Source organism: Bos indicus x Bos taurus, chromosome 23, assembly GCF_003369695.1.
Source record: "Bos indicus x Bos taurus breed Angus x Brahman F1 hybrid chromosome 23, Bos_hybrid_MaternalHap_v2.0, whole genome shotgun sequence".
Lineage (NCBI taxonomy): Eukaryota > Metazoa > Chordata > Mammalia > Artiodactyla > Bovidae > Bos > Bos indicus x Bos taurus.
This window is the reverse complement of record NC_040098.1, coordinates 12,410,272-12,421,569: the sequence shown is the minus strand read 5'-3', so window position 1 is coordinate 12,421,569 and position 11,298 is coordinate 12,410,272. Positions and strand designations below refer to the sequence as shown.

At 55.2% G+C, this 11,298-nt stretch overlaps 1 protein-coding gene across 1 annotated transcript in view; it reads right to left on the bottom strand.

Moving 5' to 3' along the window:
• Nucleotides 1-275: 275 nt before the first annotated feature.
• Nucleotides 276-11,298, bottom strand: part of CMTR1 (cap methyltransferase 1) — a 53,723-nt gene continuing 42,700 nt past the window's right edge. Inside the window, exons 14-24 of the mRNA XM_027525379.1 lie at nucleotides 10,353-10,409; nucleotides 9,526-9,583; nucleotides 9,009-9,077; nucleotides 7,913-8,044; nucleotides 6,879-7,001; nucleotides 6,102-6,193; nucleotides 5,204-5,272; nucleotides 3,852-3,899; nucleotides 2,903-3,015; nucleotides 2,256-2,364; nucleotides 276-1,634 (exon numbers count right to left, since the gene is read on the bottom strand). Of these exons, the coding sequence (XP_027381180.1) occupies nucleotides 1,502-1,634; nucleotides 2,256-2,364; nucleotides 2,903-3,015; nucleotides 3,852-3,899; nucleotides 5,204-5,272; nucleotides 6,102-6,193; nucleotides 6,879-7,001; nucleotides 7,913-8,044; nucleotides 9,009-9,077; nucleotides 9,526-9,583; nucleotides 10,353-10,409 (1,003 nt within the window). The 3' untranslated portion in view covers nucleotides 276-1,501. The remainder of the gene's footprint in view (nucleotides 1,635-2,255; nucleotides 2,365-2,902; nucleotides 3,016-3,851; nucleotides 3,900-5,203; nucleotides 5,273-6,101; nucleotides 6,194-6,878; nucleotides 7,002-7,912; nucleotides 8,045-9,008; nucleotides 9,078-9,525; nucleotides 9,584-10,352; nucleotides 10,410-11,298) is intronic.

Genomic DNA, 11,298 nt, shown 5'->3' with positions numbered 1-11,298 from the left:
TGAGTGATTCACATGAGGGGGAGGGGCCTCCTGGGCTGCGGGGTCTCTCATTCTCCAACCCCTGCTTCTCACAGGAGCCACAGCATTTTCTGACTCTTCCTTGGGCCCCTCTTGGGCAGCAAGCAGCAGCCCTGGGAGCCCTGAGCTCGGACACGGCGCTGATTAAACCAGCCCCTTCTCCCCACTTCACTGAGGCGAGCTTCCTCCCCTTCAGCTCCCAGCCCCAGACCACAAAGCACAGAGGACACACAGCAGCCCCAGCACAGAACCACACAGGCGTTAAAAATATGTCTTTAATGATCCAAGGTTCTGCAAGACACACGGATACCCAGAATTGGGTGGAAATACAGCATCTCAGCGGTGCTGCTGACAACCTGGGGGGAGGGGCTGGATGCGGGCTGGAGACCCCTGAGGTGGAGTCGATTCCAACCTCATGGGAAGCCTCCGTGCCCTCTATCTCCATGGAAACCAGTTTAGTACACGGATGGGGCCCTAGGGAGCCCCTGTGAGCATCTCCGAGAGGTATTTCCCATTAAAAACCACCACAGGTTCCCTCCCCCACCCAAAGCTACTGCCCAGCTTCCCCCTCCGCCCGCCAAGATATAGAGGACGTGGAGTGACCACATAAGGACAAACAAAAGCAACTGTGCCTCCTGTTGGGGAAGAAAACAAAGGAGCGGGGAGGGTGGCAAGGTGTCTGGGGCAACCAGGAGTGCCATGATCACCAGAGGACTGGGTGCCACCCAGCCCTGGAGGACCCTGTTACAGGGGGCCGCCACTGCTGGCCACAGAAAACGCAGCTCTTCAAGACTGCTTCCTCCCCTTCTAGAGCTGCCCAGGGTTTACACTGAGAGGGCTGGGGCACAGACAGACTCCACAACCCCAGGAAGCAGTCACACCCACTCCCAGACATGCCACCTGCATCCTATGTAGTATCAGACGGGGTCCACATGCTTCCCTTCCCGGCCTGCAGGATGGTCAGAGGTGTGGGCTGGGAAGACCAGGGCAGGGCAGGGGAGGAGGCAGTCTTCTCCAACTTGGCATCAAAACAGAACAAGTTCAAGAAAACAAAACTTTGATTTATATAGCAGCTGCTCCAGCCAGCTCACAACAGTGGGCCTCCCCTCTCGGAGTTTGCCCAATAAAAAGCTGGGCAAGGCAGGGGCACAGGCGCCCTCGGACAATGCACAGAACTCAGAAAAGTGAGTGTGTGCTACAAGAGAACAGCTGAGCCCTGCTGCCCCTGACACGTCCCCCGCTGGCCCCAGGTGCCCTGGGCCCTGACCTTGACCTGCTGCAGGAGCTGACGGAGTCCTGTCCTGGCAGGGGAGACAGTTCCCAGGCAGTGCTCCAGGGAGGAAAGTTCAGAGTGTCCCACAGAAGGAACATGTGTCCTCTAAAGGCTCCAACTGAGCTCTTCAGAGGAGCAGGAGGGGCCACCGCCCTCAAGGCCAGGCTCCGAACGACAGGGCGCTGGGCAGGGTGGGCGCGCCCCAGGCCCTCAGGCGCTGTGCGTCTGGATGAAGGAGAGGACGTCCTCCTTGGACAGCTTGTCTGGGTCCTGGGGCTTCTGGGATTCGTGCACACGGATGCCATCCCCCCACTCCCAGAAGAGCCGGCCATAGTAGCAGATGCTGGGGGGAGACAGGAGGTCAGAGGCTGCACCCAGGGGAACAGGACCAAGAGACCCCCACCAACCTGACACCTGTGACGGGAACGATTCCGTCTGGCAGCCAAAACATACCCAGTAACCCCGCTCCTCCCGCCTTCCGGAGCCCGCTTTTCCAACAACACATAGCTTCTACTGCTAACGGCATCCTACTGGATCCTCCCATTACTGATACTCGGGGCTTATCTGTCTCTGCTGCTCTAACTGAACAGTATTAGTGTGGTGACACTAATTACAGGTGCATTAGAGCTACTGCTGCTGTTGAAACCTATGACCAAGAGTCTGGCAAACAGACACTGGGTCTGAGAGCAAGGCTGTGGGCCTTGCCACATGCCTGTGCCAGGGTCGGCCCTTCACACTCAGGATGCCCACCCAACCTTCACAGCCAGTCCTGACATCACCCGCCTCTCCCTGGGCTCACCGCCCAGTCCCAGACACACCCTGCAGAGACCACCATCCCACCCACGGGGGAGGCCCCTGCCTGGGCAGCAGTGAGTCTCAGGGCGCAGGTGTGCCCCAAGAGCTGGCATCCTGGTAGGAGTTCCTGGGGCTGCTGAGGGGGCAGGCCTGGAGGAGGCCTACTTACTGAAATGGAGCAATGGCATCTGCAGGGAGGTCAAAGGTAGAGTTCTTGGTTTTCTTGTTATAGAAGAACTTCCTCTTGAAGCTTTTGCTGAATCCCATCGTCCATGGCTCTGATGGGAGGAAGGGGACAAAGGCTCAGAAAGGACACACAAGACCCTTGAGGGATGAGTCAGCCTTCCTCCCTGGCTCCTCCATGCCCTCTCCCCCAGACAGCAGCAGAGAACAGCCTGGGAGGACACAGCCCTCATCATCAGCCCAGAGCGGCTCCTGGAGGACGCCGAAGACGACGACTACTCAGCAGCCCCACCTCCCACCAGGGCTGGCAGAGGGGACAGGATTCTGTTAGCCAGAGGGAAGAAGACTCAACAGGAGATATAAATGGCCAGTCTGTCTTTCTGGATCTGCCACTGCCCGTGAGGAAGGCCCTTCTCCTGCCATAAGGACACCATATGTACAAGTTGGGCCCCACTCTCCAGCCCCAGCCCAACCCCCAGGACCACCAAAGACGCACGAGCTCAGGGAAGGCAGTCCCCCTCAATACACCTGGCTCTGCCCACCTCAGTAGGAAGCCCTGAGCTCCGGCCCAGGCGAGGTGTGGGCCAGTCGCCCTGGCTGAGGGAGGGGGTCAGGGAGGGGCTCATCACCCACCATTCACCGTCCTGACGATGTAGAGGCCGGTGGGCACGAAGTGCCGGTCGTCCCGCCCTGTGTAGCTGAGCTTCGGTGTGCCACTGGAGCCCTTAATGATCTTCATTTCTAGCCTTGATTTTCCCAAGCAGGCGTGCAAACAGGAAGTGTGTGAGAGAGTCAGTCCTGATGTTAATCTCTGACTAATGTCAAAACCAGCCAACCCAATACTTGAATCTCGGCTCAACATAAAAGAGACTGAGGCAGAGACATGAGTTGCTCCAGGTCACACAGTGGGGTGCTGGGTTTAGAACTCAGCCTCTGAACTCCCAACTGAGCAGGGGAGGCAGGGGAATGGCACATGCCTCTGCTATGTTGCTGCTGTTTGCGGGGTGTCAGGGTGACACCAGCTGGGGTGAGATGTGAAACCCCAAGTGCCACGGGGCCTTCGGCTCACCAGCCATGGTGTCAGCGTAGCCACTAAAGAGTTAATTTGGGAGCAGTGAGACCAGGTCTGGCTCCAGTGGCCCGGTGGGCACACCCAGGAAGAGACCCCCAGATCCAAGCCCCCCGCACAACGGCTGAGAGCACGAGGAGGCACCTAGCCCCTCCAAACCCCAGGCTCAACCCCTCTCGGCACCAGGGGCTTGGATTTACAGTGCTGAGGCAGCTTGCACTCTGCCTCTCGTGGGGACACTCGTAACTGTTACAGCATCAATGAGCCCGTATTTCTGCCTGACTCGCACCCGCCCTACCCCCCTCCTGACGGTGCTGAATCAGCTCAGCCAGGGGCCTCTGGCTGCCAGGCAGCCATGCAGACAAAGGAGGGGGAGTTAGAGGAGCCGTGGGGCCACTCGGCACCGCGCCCCCAACTCATCTCTACAGAAAAGCAGAGGAGGAGTCCTGGACGCTGCCACGCACCCCACCCCAACTCCTCCCAAATCCTGAGCTCCCTGGCTGAGCCACGCACCTAACAAAAATCTTCTCCATCTCCTCCAGCCGGTACACCTCCTTCACCCTGTGGAGAGAGGTGCAGAGATGACGAGGGCTTCCCGGGGCACCTGTCTGGGCAGCAGGAGGAGGCAGGAGGCTGCTCCTGCAGGCCCTGCACCACCCAGACCACCAAGAACAAGGACCGCAGCCTGGCATTGCCTCCACAGACAAGCCCTAGGGTTCACAGCTGCCAAGCACCCTGAGCCTGGCCCAGGGCAACTGGGGAGCAGAGCCATGGCTGAGGAGGGCGAGAGGGAGGGAGAGGAAGGTCTGGAAGCGATGTCCCTGTCAGTGTTCCAGCCCCACGTCCCCAGCACTAGAGGCCAGGACACTAAGGGTCAGGCTCTTGTCCAGGTCTGTCTGCATGGACTTTAGGCCTTCGGGTAGCAGAGTTACTTCCAAATCGTCCTAACAGGCCTACTTCCATCACAGGTGAGGAGACCCTTTACCCAGCCCCCCAGCCCTGAGGGCCGTTGAGCACACCTCTGGAGCCATTACTGGGTAAGGTGCCCAGAGACTGAGCAACCAGACCCCACACAACACAGACAGGGTCCCTGAAGCGGCTTCTCAGGACCTGGCAGACAGGACATTTTAAAGCATGAGAGGAAATTGCTTTTTTAGACTTTCAGAAGATTTCTATAAAGTGCATTCTTACTACTGGATTTAATTCTAAGTAAATTTGTATTAAAAAGAATAATGAAAATTATTTTTTCAGTCTGTAGACACACGAAACCCCAAAGATAATAACATCAGACCTCAGCCCAGACTGGAAAAGTCTGTTCTCCGTCTATCTGCTGACTGTTCTTATCCTCCTTGCCTCCCACAAGGTCTGCACCTTTCATATCACCTCACATGGCAACAATCCGTGGCCTTCTTCCCATGCACCAAGGATCCCATTACCTCAAACCACCCTTCTCTTTATCACATTCAAAAACTCCCATTCCCTCAGCACCCTCTTCTTACCTGAAAAAAGTGAAAAGGCCAGGATTGATATGCTAATGATACCCAAGCATGGATGTGTGGTTCACAGGTGCATCAGCGCCCTCAGAAGCACGTGTATCTGAAATGAGGACACCTGAACCCCAAGCAATGACTCTCTCTGCTGGAGGTTGGCCTGCTGTGACAGGCGGGACAGGGAGATACTCCAGGGCAAGCAGGCACCTCTCCAGGACCCCCAAGCACATCACTCATCAGGGTGGTCTGACCTCTAACACTGGCCTGGCCTGGCCTCCACTGAGCCCTCTCCCACCTCACAGGGCAGGGGGGCAGGTACTAACCAGAAAGAAGCAACGGGGGAGGAGGATATGGGGGGAGAGGTGATAGGCTCACCTGATGGGATTCATGTCAGGCCGACTGGGCTTGGAAACAGCTTTCACAAATTTCTCAGCAAGCTGAATCCTACAATCCAACAGAGTCTCTCAGAGGCAAGTAAGGGTACCTCTACCTGGACCCCTGCCCCCAGAGCATCTTCATGGCACCAGTGGGAGGACACTCCTGAATCTGCAGCAAAGCTGCTCTAAGAGGCGGCACCCGCGTGCCCCTGGACGCCCCCTCCTGCCCTTCTCCACCAACGTCTTCAGGGAGGCCCGCTCCCCCTCTCTGGATTCTGACCTCTAATTTTACTACATCTTGGTTGGTTTTCCTCAAGTGTAACTTTGGCTGTGCTCAGTCACCTCCAGCAGAACTTCAAGTATCATCTTTATTGTAAATGTCTGCGCTTTCACCCCAAACCACTGATCCACAGTGCACCCACTCAGATGAGCCAACTTAGGAGTGATGTCAGCGGCATGGCAGTTTAAGGGTGTTCTGTAACTCCCTTTAAACAACTGATTAGCATCCGTCCATGAATGAAAGTGGGAACTGGGGACCCAGGTGAACTGACTTAGGTGGGGCCACCAAGCACAAAACACATTCTTCAGGGGAGAAGACCCTCCCTCTCCCCATAAGGTCACCCTCTTGCTCAGCCTTAAAGCAAACATCTCTCCTGATCTAAACAGCAGCAAAGTGGAGTGCACTGGTATTTATGAAATCAAGGGTGAGCCCTGGTGAATGAAAGTGCCAACATCAACTTCTCACCCTGCCCTTGGAACCAGCTACCATTAGAAGAGGGAAACTAAGGATGTTCTTAAGCAGAGAAGACCTGAGTGAGGAGCCAAGCCACAGAGGCCACTGCCATAGCGCCGCCCTGGCCCACCTCCCCCTCTGTCCCCCAGGGCCCCCGTCAGACCGTTGGTTGAAGTGCTGCTCCCGCACGTCGCTGCCGTTCAGCACGAGGACATCGAGGATGTGGATCGCACTTATCTTCCGCTGGGCCTTCCCCTAGAAGGACAAGGACACTGCCCACCCTGCCAGGCACTGGCCTGGGGCCCACTCCACCCAATGTGGCCTGCTGGCCTCCGTTCTACCTAGAGCTGGGGGAAGGGAGGTGCTCTAAACACATTTCTCTCACCTCCCTCCCAGTTGATGCTTGGCCACAGACTGGCCCAGGCTTCTGAGCAGACAAGAGATCTGAGGTCCTGGACCAGCCCCCTTAAAGCTCAGACCCGGTGAGACTGCCGCCATGGTGCTCTGGGAGGAGCTGGCTTCCCACTCTGGCCCTCTGTTCCCACTGACTGTTCTGAAAGTTATGTGTGTAGTGGTAATACCCAAAGCTCAAGGGAAATAACAACTTGCTTCTTTCCCAAGGAATCCTTGGTCAGTAACAATATCTAAAAACTACACAGCAGGTTGACTAGGGCCTTTGCTACCCAGAGATGATCAAGATTTCCTGCACAGAAGGAGACTGTGAGCCTTCCTACCTGAACATACTGTGGCTTAAAGCAACTATTGGAAGAGGAATACTTACAAAGCCTTCGTTGGGCCCTGGGCCCTGCCAACAACCACACAGAGTGTAACCCAGTTAACTTGGGGTGTGTGTGGCGGGAGGCAGTGAAGGGCCAAGCCCAGCTGTGCCTCAGTTCCCTAGATGGCAGAGCCACAACACGCGAGCAGAACCACCTCTGACCTCCCCTTTCAGCTCGTGGACAATCTCCACAGAGAGCAGAGTATCCCGCGGCAGCTCCGTCTTCAGGTCCAGCTTGACCCAGCGGTCTGACTGGCGGCCATCCCACGTGTAGATCTGAGACTTCTACGGGCAAACAGAAAGGGTTACGTCAGGCAGAACAGGGACTGAGCGGTGAGAGGCCAGTTCTCAAAAAGGCTTTCAGTTGGTGGCTCCAAGCTGATGGGGCTGGAAATGCCAGAAGAGGTCTGGAGAAAGGAGCTGGTGATACTTCCTACGCGAGGAGGACAGTGTTGTCCTCCGCTGCCTCGGCGGAAGAGGAGTGCTCTGACTTGGTCCCGCCGCAGGGAACAGGCTCAGGCACCATTCAGGAGGCCTGAGTCCAAGATCAGAGGCCCTCAGGCAAGATCCAGCTTGGTGTATGTGTGAGGAGGGTTTAGTGAAGGATCCAGAGAGCAGAGCAGAGAGAGACAGTGAAGAGAGAAAAAGATAAAATGTGAGAGGACACAGAGAAAGGAAGTGAGGAAGAGAGAAAACTACACAGGAAGACCAGTCAGAGTTGGGGGGAGAGCGGTGAGGACTCTACCCAGTTCAGATACAGAACTGCCGAGGCTTTCCCTCACCTCATGTTAGATTCCAAAGGCACCAGAGTAAGGACAGGTGGTGTCTGCGAGACAGGGGTGGCAGGGGTCGGGGCAGTGCTGCAAAGACACGGCTGCCAGGGCTGGAGCCGCCGAGCCTGCTGACCGTCCTCCTAGCCCAGGAGGCACCACGCCACCAGGAGGAGGCAGTGCTCCCGGCGGCAATGCACCAAAGTGAACAAGCAAACACACGAGTAAGTGCAAGAATGAACGACACATGGGTAACTCAGAGGAGGAAAGGAAGGGAAGTTTCAAGAAATACCTTCCCTGGGGTCAAAGCGCCAGCTCCTCAGTGCCAAACAAATGCACGCCAAGTGTGGCAGGCGGCTGTCCAGATTCCCACAGACAGCACGGTTCCACCACCCAATCCGGGGAGGGAACCAGCTGCAGACTTACCCCCAGGCCGATGAGGAACTTCTGCTCGCTGCCAGACACCATGCAGCGGTAGTCGAGCACTGGGCGGATCTTCTCCAGGGTCTTGGCAGTAAGCGGCGTGGGCTTGTAGCTGAAGATGTCAATCTCAGTGCCCTGCAGCCCCGGGTCAGAGAAAACATGGCTGGGTTGGGGGAAGGGACAGGCGCTCAGTACGGGCGCCTGGGGGATTGGGGGCAGAGGGTTAGGGCAGGCTGGGGGGCAGGGGGCGGGTGGGGACAGGGAGCACTTGCTCTCTGAAACATGCCCCCTGTTCTACCTAACCAGGAACAAACTGGGATCTAATTCCATCTACTTAGAGTGTTCCTTTAGGACCTATTAGAAGAGGCTGGAAAAGGAAAGAACACCGAGTCCCTGAGTACAGATCGATTTACCAGAGCTATAAGGAAATGTCACCCGAATATAAAAGCCTCCCCTTCAATAAAATTGAAAGCAAAGACTTGCAAGCAGTTGATTTGAAAGCAGTTAGGTGATCTCTCCACCTGTTTCAGAAAAATTTACACATGCTGTTTTTTTGAGGCCATCTTGAACCTCATTCTCCAGTCCCTGACTTGCACAACAGCTCAAGATTTGGGCCAGATTTAATGAAGCCCAGGGAAAAGCTAGAATTCAGGTGGCAGGAAAACAGAGGGCAGAATTCCAGAGACCACTCACCAGAAACAGAGCTTAGGTCTGGGCCACTCCATTATGGAGCTCTCCTGGCAGCCCCTCCTGCCCCTCTGACCAGCTCCTGGCCTAAGACCACCTCACACTTCATGCCTCCCCTGCAGGCACATGGCACCCTAAACTTGCTGGGGAGTAAGAGCCAGCACCACCCTTGGGGCAGCAGGAATGCCGATCACAACACATCTCAGGCCAAGAATCTTCAGGTAGCCTGGTGGGCTCTGGGGGAACTCAACACTCTCACCAAAAGTCCCGCCTGTAGGAGGTCTCAGCCCACTCCTGAAGCCCACGTGGTACCTGCACAAGCCCCCTGGAGGCCAGGCACCTGGGGGTCTCAGTGATACCACCTCTTACCAGGCCTCTCTAACTCTTTCTTTTCACCAGACAGCAAGCTTACCTGGATGAGCTCGAAGAACTTAGATTTTGGGTCTGTGGAAGAAGGAGCAACTCGAGCCTGGTCCGGGATCTGAAACGAGAGAGCAAAGAACTTCAGTTTTCAAGCACACTTTTGATCAGGGTTGTGTGTGAGCCTACACACAGACTCAGACTGGGCAAGAAGAAATGGCACCCAAGGAAGCTGGAAAGGGGGGCTGAGGTGGCCAATTCAGTCACTGCTCCCTTTCAGGCCTTGTGGTAACACTCCTTCAGAGCCATTTACCTTTCTCGGGGCTCTCTGCGGTCAATACTGCTACCCAGGACCACCAGCAGGAAACAGGCCTGTTTACCCACCACCCTTGTCCTTGGTGACCAGTCTGTGGGGCTAAACTTGAGTGAAAGAGCCAAGGAAGTAACTCCCAACAGTGCTGAGACGTCCAACTCTTGAGTGCTGTGGGGGCCAGCCAGGCTGGGAGTCGGTCCCAGTCTTCTCGAAAGCGTCCCTGCCCTGGAGCAGAACTGGGTTGGGGGACACTCACCCCCCAGAGCCGGAGGCACTCTTTCCGGATCTCTGCCTGCCGAGGCTCGATCAGGGTCCTGGGAAAATGAAGCCAGTAAATGACTGAAACCTCTGAACAAGGAGTGTATCTCCTGCACGCCCATCAGAACCCCAGGGAGAGGGAGTCGCGTGAGGGAACGTGTGCATGCGCACATGAGGCCAAGCCGCCATTACCCAAGCTGCTTGTAACACTCACACAGCTCTGCCTCCGGGAGATGAGCGCACAGGGGCACGGGAAACGAGATGATCTCCTTGTTCAACCACAAAGGGAAGGGAGGAGCCACCCTCCTGACCACCCTGGATGGCAGGGTCCCCAAACACCCTTCTTCCAAGTACCCATCAGAACACACTGGTTCCTTCCCTGACACAGGCCACATTAAGTCCATCCCGTGGACGTCGCCATGCCCGAGAAAGCTGGACGAGCTCCTGCTCACCCCCTACCAGAGGTTTTCCTTGACCAGGCCTCCCTCTCCTAGCCTGATGACTCTTTATGTCCCCTGAACATCAGATCTTCTACACCTGCCCCCCTACATTCTCTGATGCACTGGTAACAATTTTTCCCGTATCCTTTGCCTGGGTTACTCTTATCTGTCCAAAGACAAAGTAAAGCCTTTGAGGCCGAGGTTCATGCCATATGCTTCTCTGGCATCCTTCACAGGATACGGTAAAGTATGAGATTAAAAAAGTAGGTATTTTTAAATGTTCGTAGAAATGAAGTGAAGAGCTCGGTTTGGGGTTGGGGGGTGGGGAACAAAACATAAAGGTCTTCCGTTGAAACAGGTGGATTCTGGAAAGGGCAACACTCACGTGTCTTGGACAAAGGCACGGATTTTGGCCAGAGCTTTGATCTGCAGACTACAGTGGCTGGAATTAAAAAAGAAAAGGATTTTATCTCAGAAGGATTACCAAAAAAGACAGCTTATGGTCATCAGGACAGAGAAGTTTAGAGAGCAGTGGCCATCTTATGTTTGGGGAAGGGGTTAAAGTCAAAAAAGAACCCCTTCGACCATACCCTTAAGGTACAGTTACATGGATCTGATGAAGGCTTAGGGTAAAGCAGAACTGAGTCAAACCCTCCAGACACTCAGATCCCAAGCCCAGCCAAAAGGAAGGTTCTGATCTCATTCTTAAAAATTTGAGCACTTCCCTGTGGTACAGTGGATAAGAATCCACTGGCCAATGCAGGGGACATGGGTTCGATCCCCAGCCCAGGAATATCCCACATTCCGCACAGCAGCTAAGACTTTGCGCCATAACCACCGAAGAGCCTCCAGAGTCTCAACTACGGAAACCCATGTGCCTAGAGGCCGTGCTCTGCAACAGGAGAAGCTGCCGCAATGAGAAGCCTGAGCACCTCAACAAAGAGTAGCCCCCTCTCACCACAACTAGAGAAAGCACGCTAGCAGCAACAAAGACCCAGAGCAACCAAATAAATTATTTAAAAAAAAAACCCTGAAAGCCGTAGTGAAATGATTTTTTTGGCTGCACTGTGCAGCTTGTAGGATCTTAGTTCCTCAAGCAGGGATCCCCAAACCTGCAACCTTTCAATTAGAGTCCTAACCGAGGGACCACCAGGAACTCCCTGAACTGATTCTGAATGAAGCAACAACACAGACCAGACCTAGTTCAAGTACACACTAAACTGACTCACCTGCGCTAAGAGCCGCCCTTACTACCTTAGCCTCCACGACTGTTAGAGACACGCTTTTTCATTTAAAAAGTGAGACGTGATAAAGCAAGAAAATGTGACCTA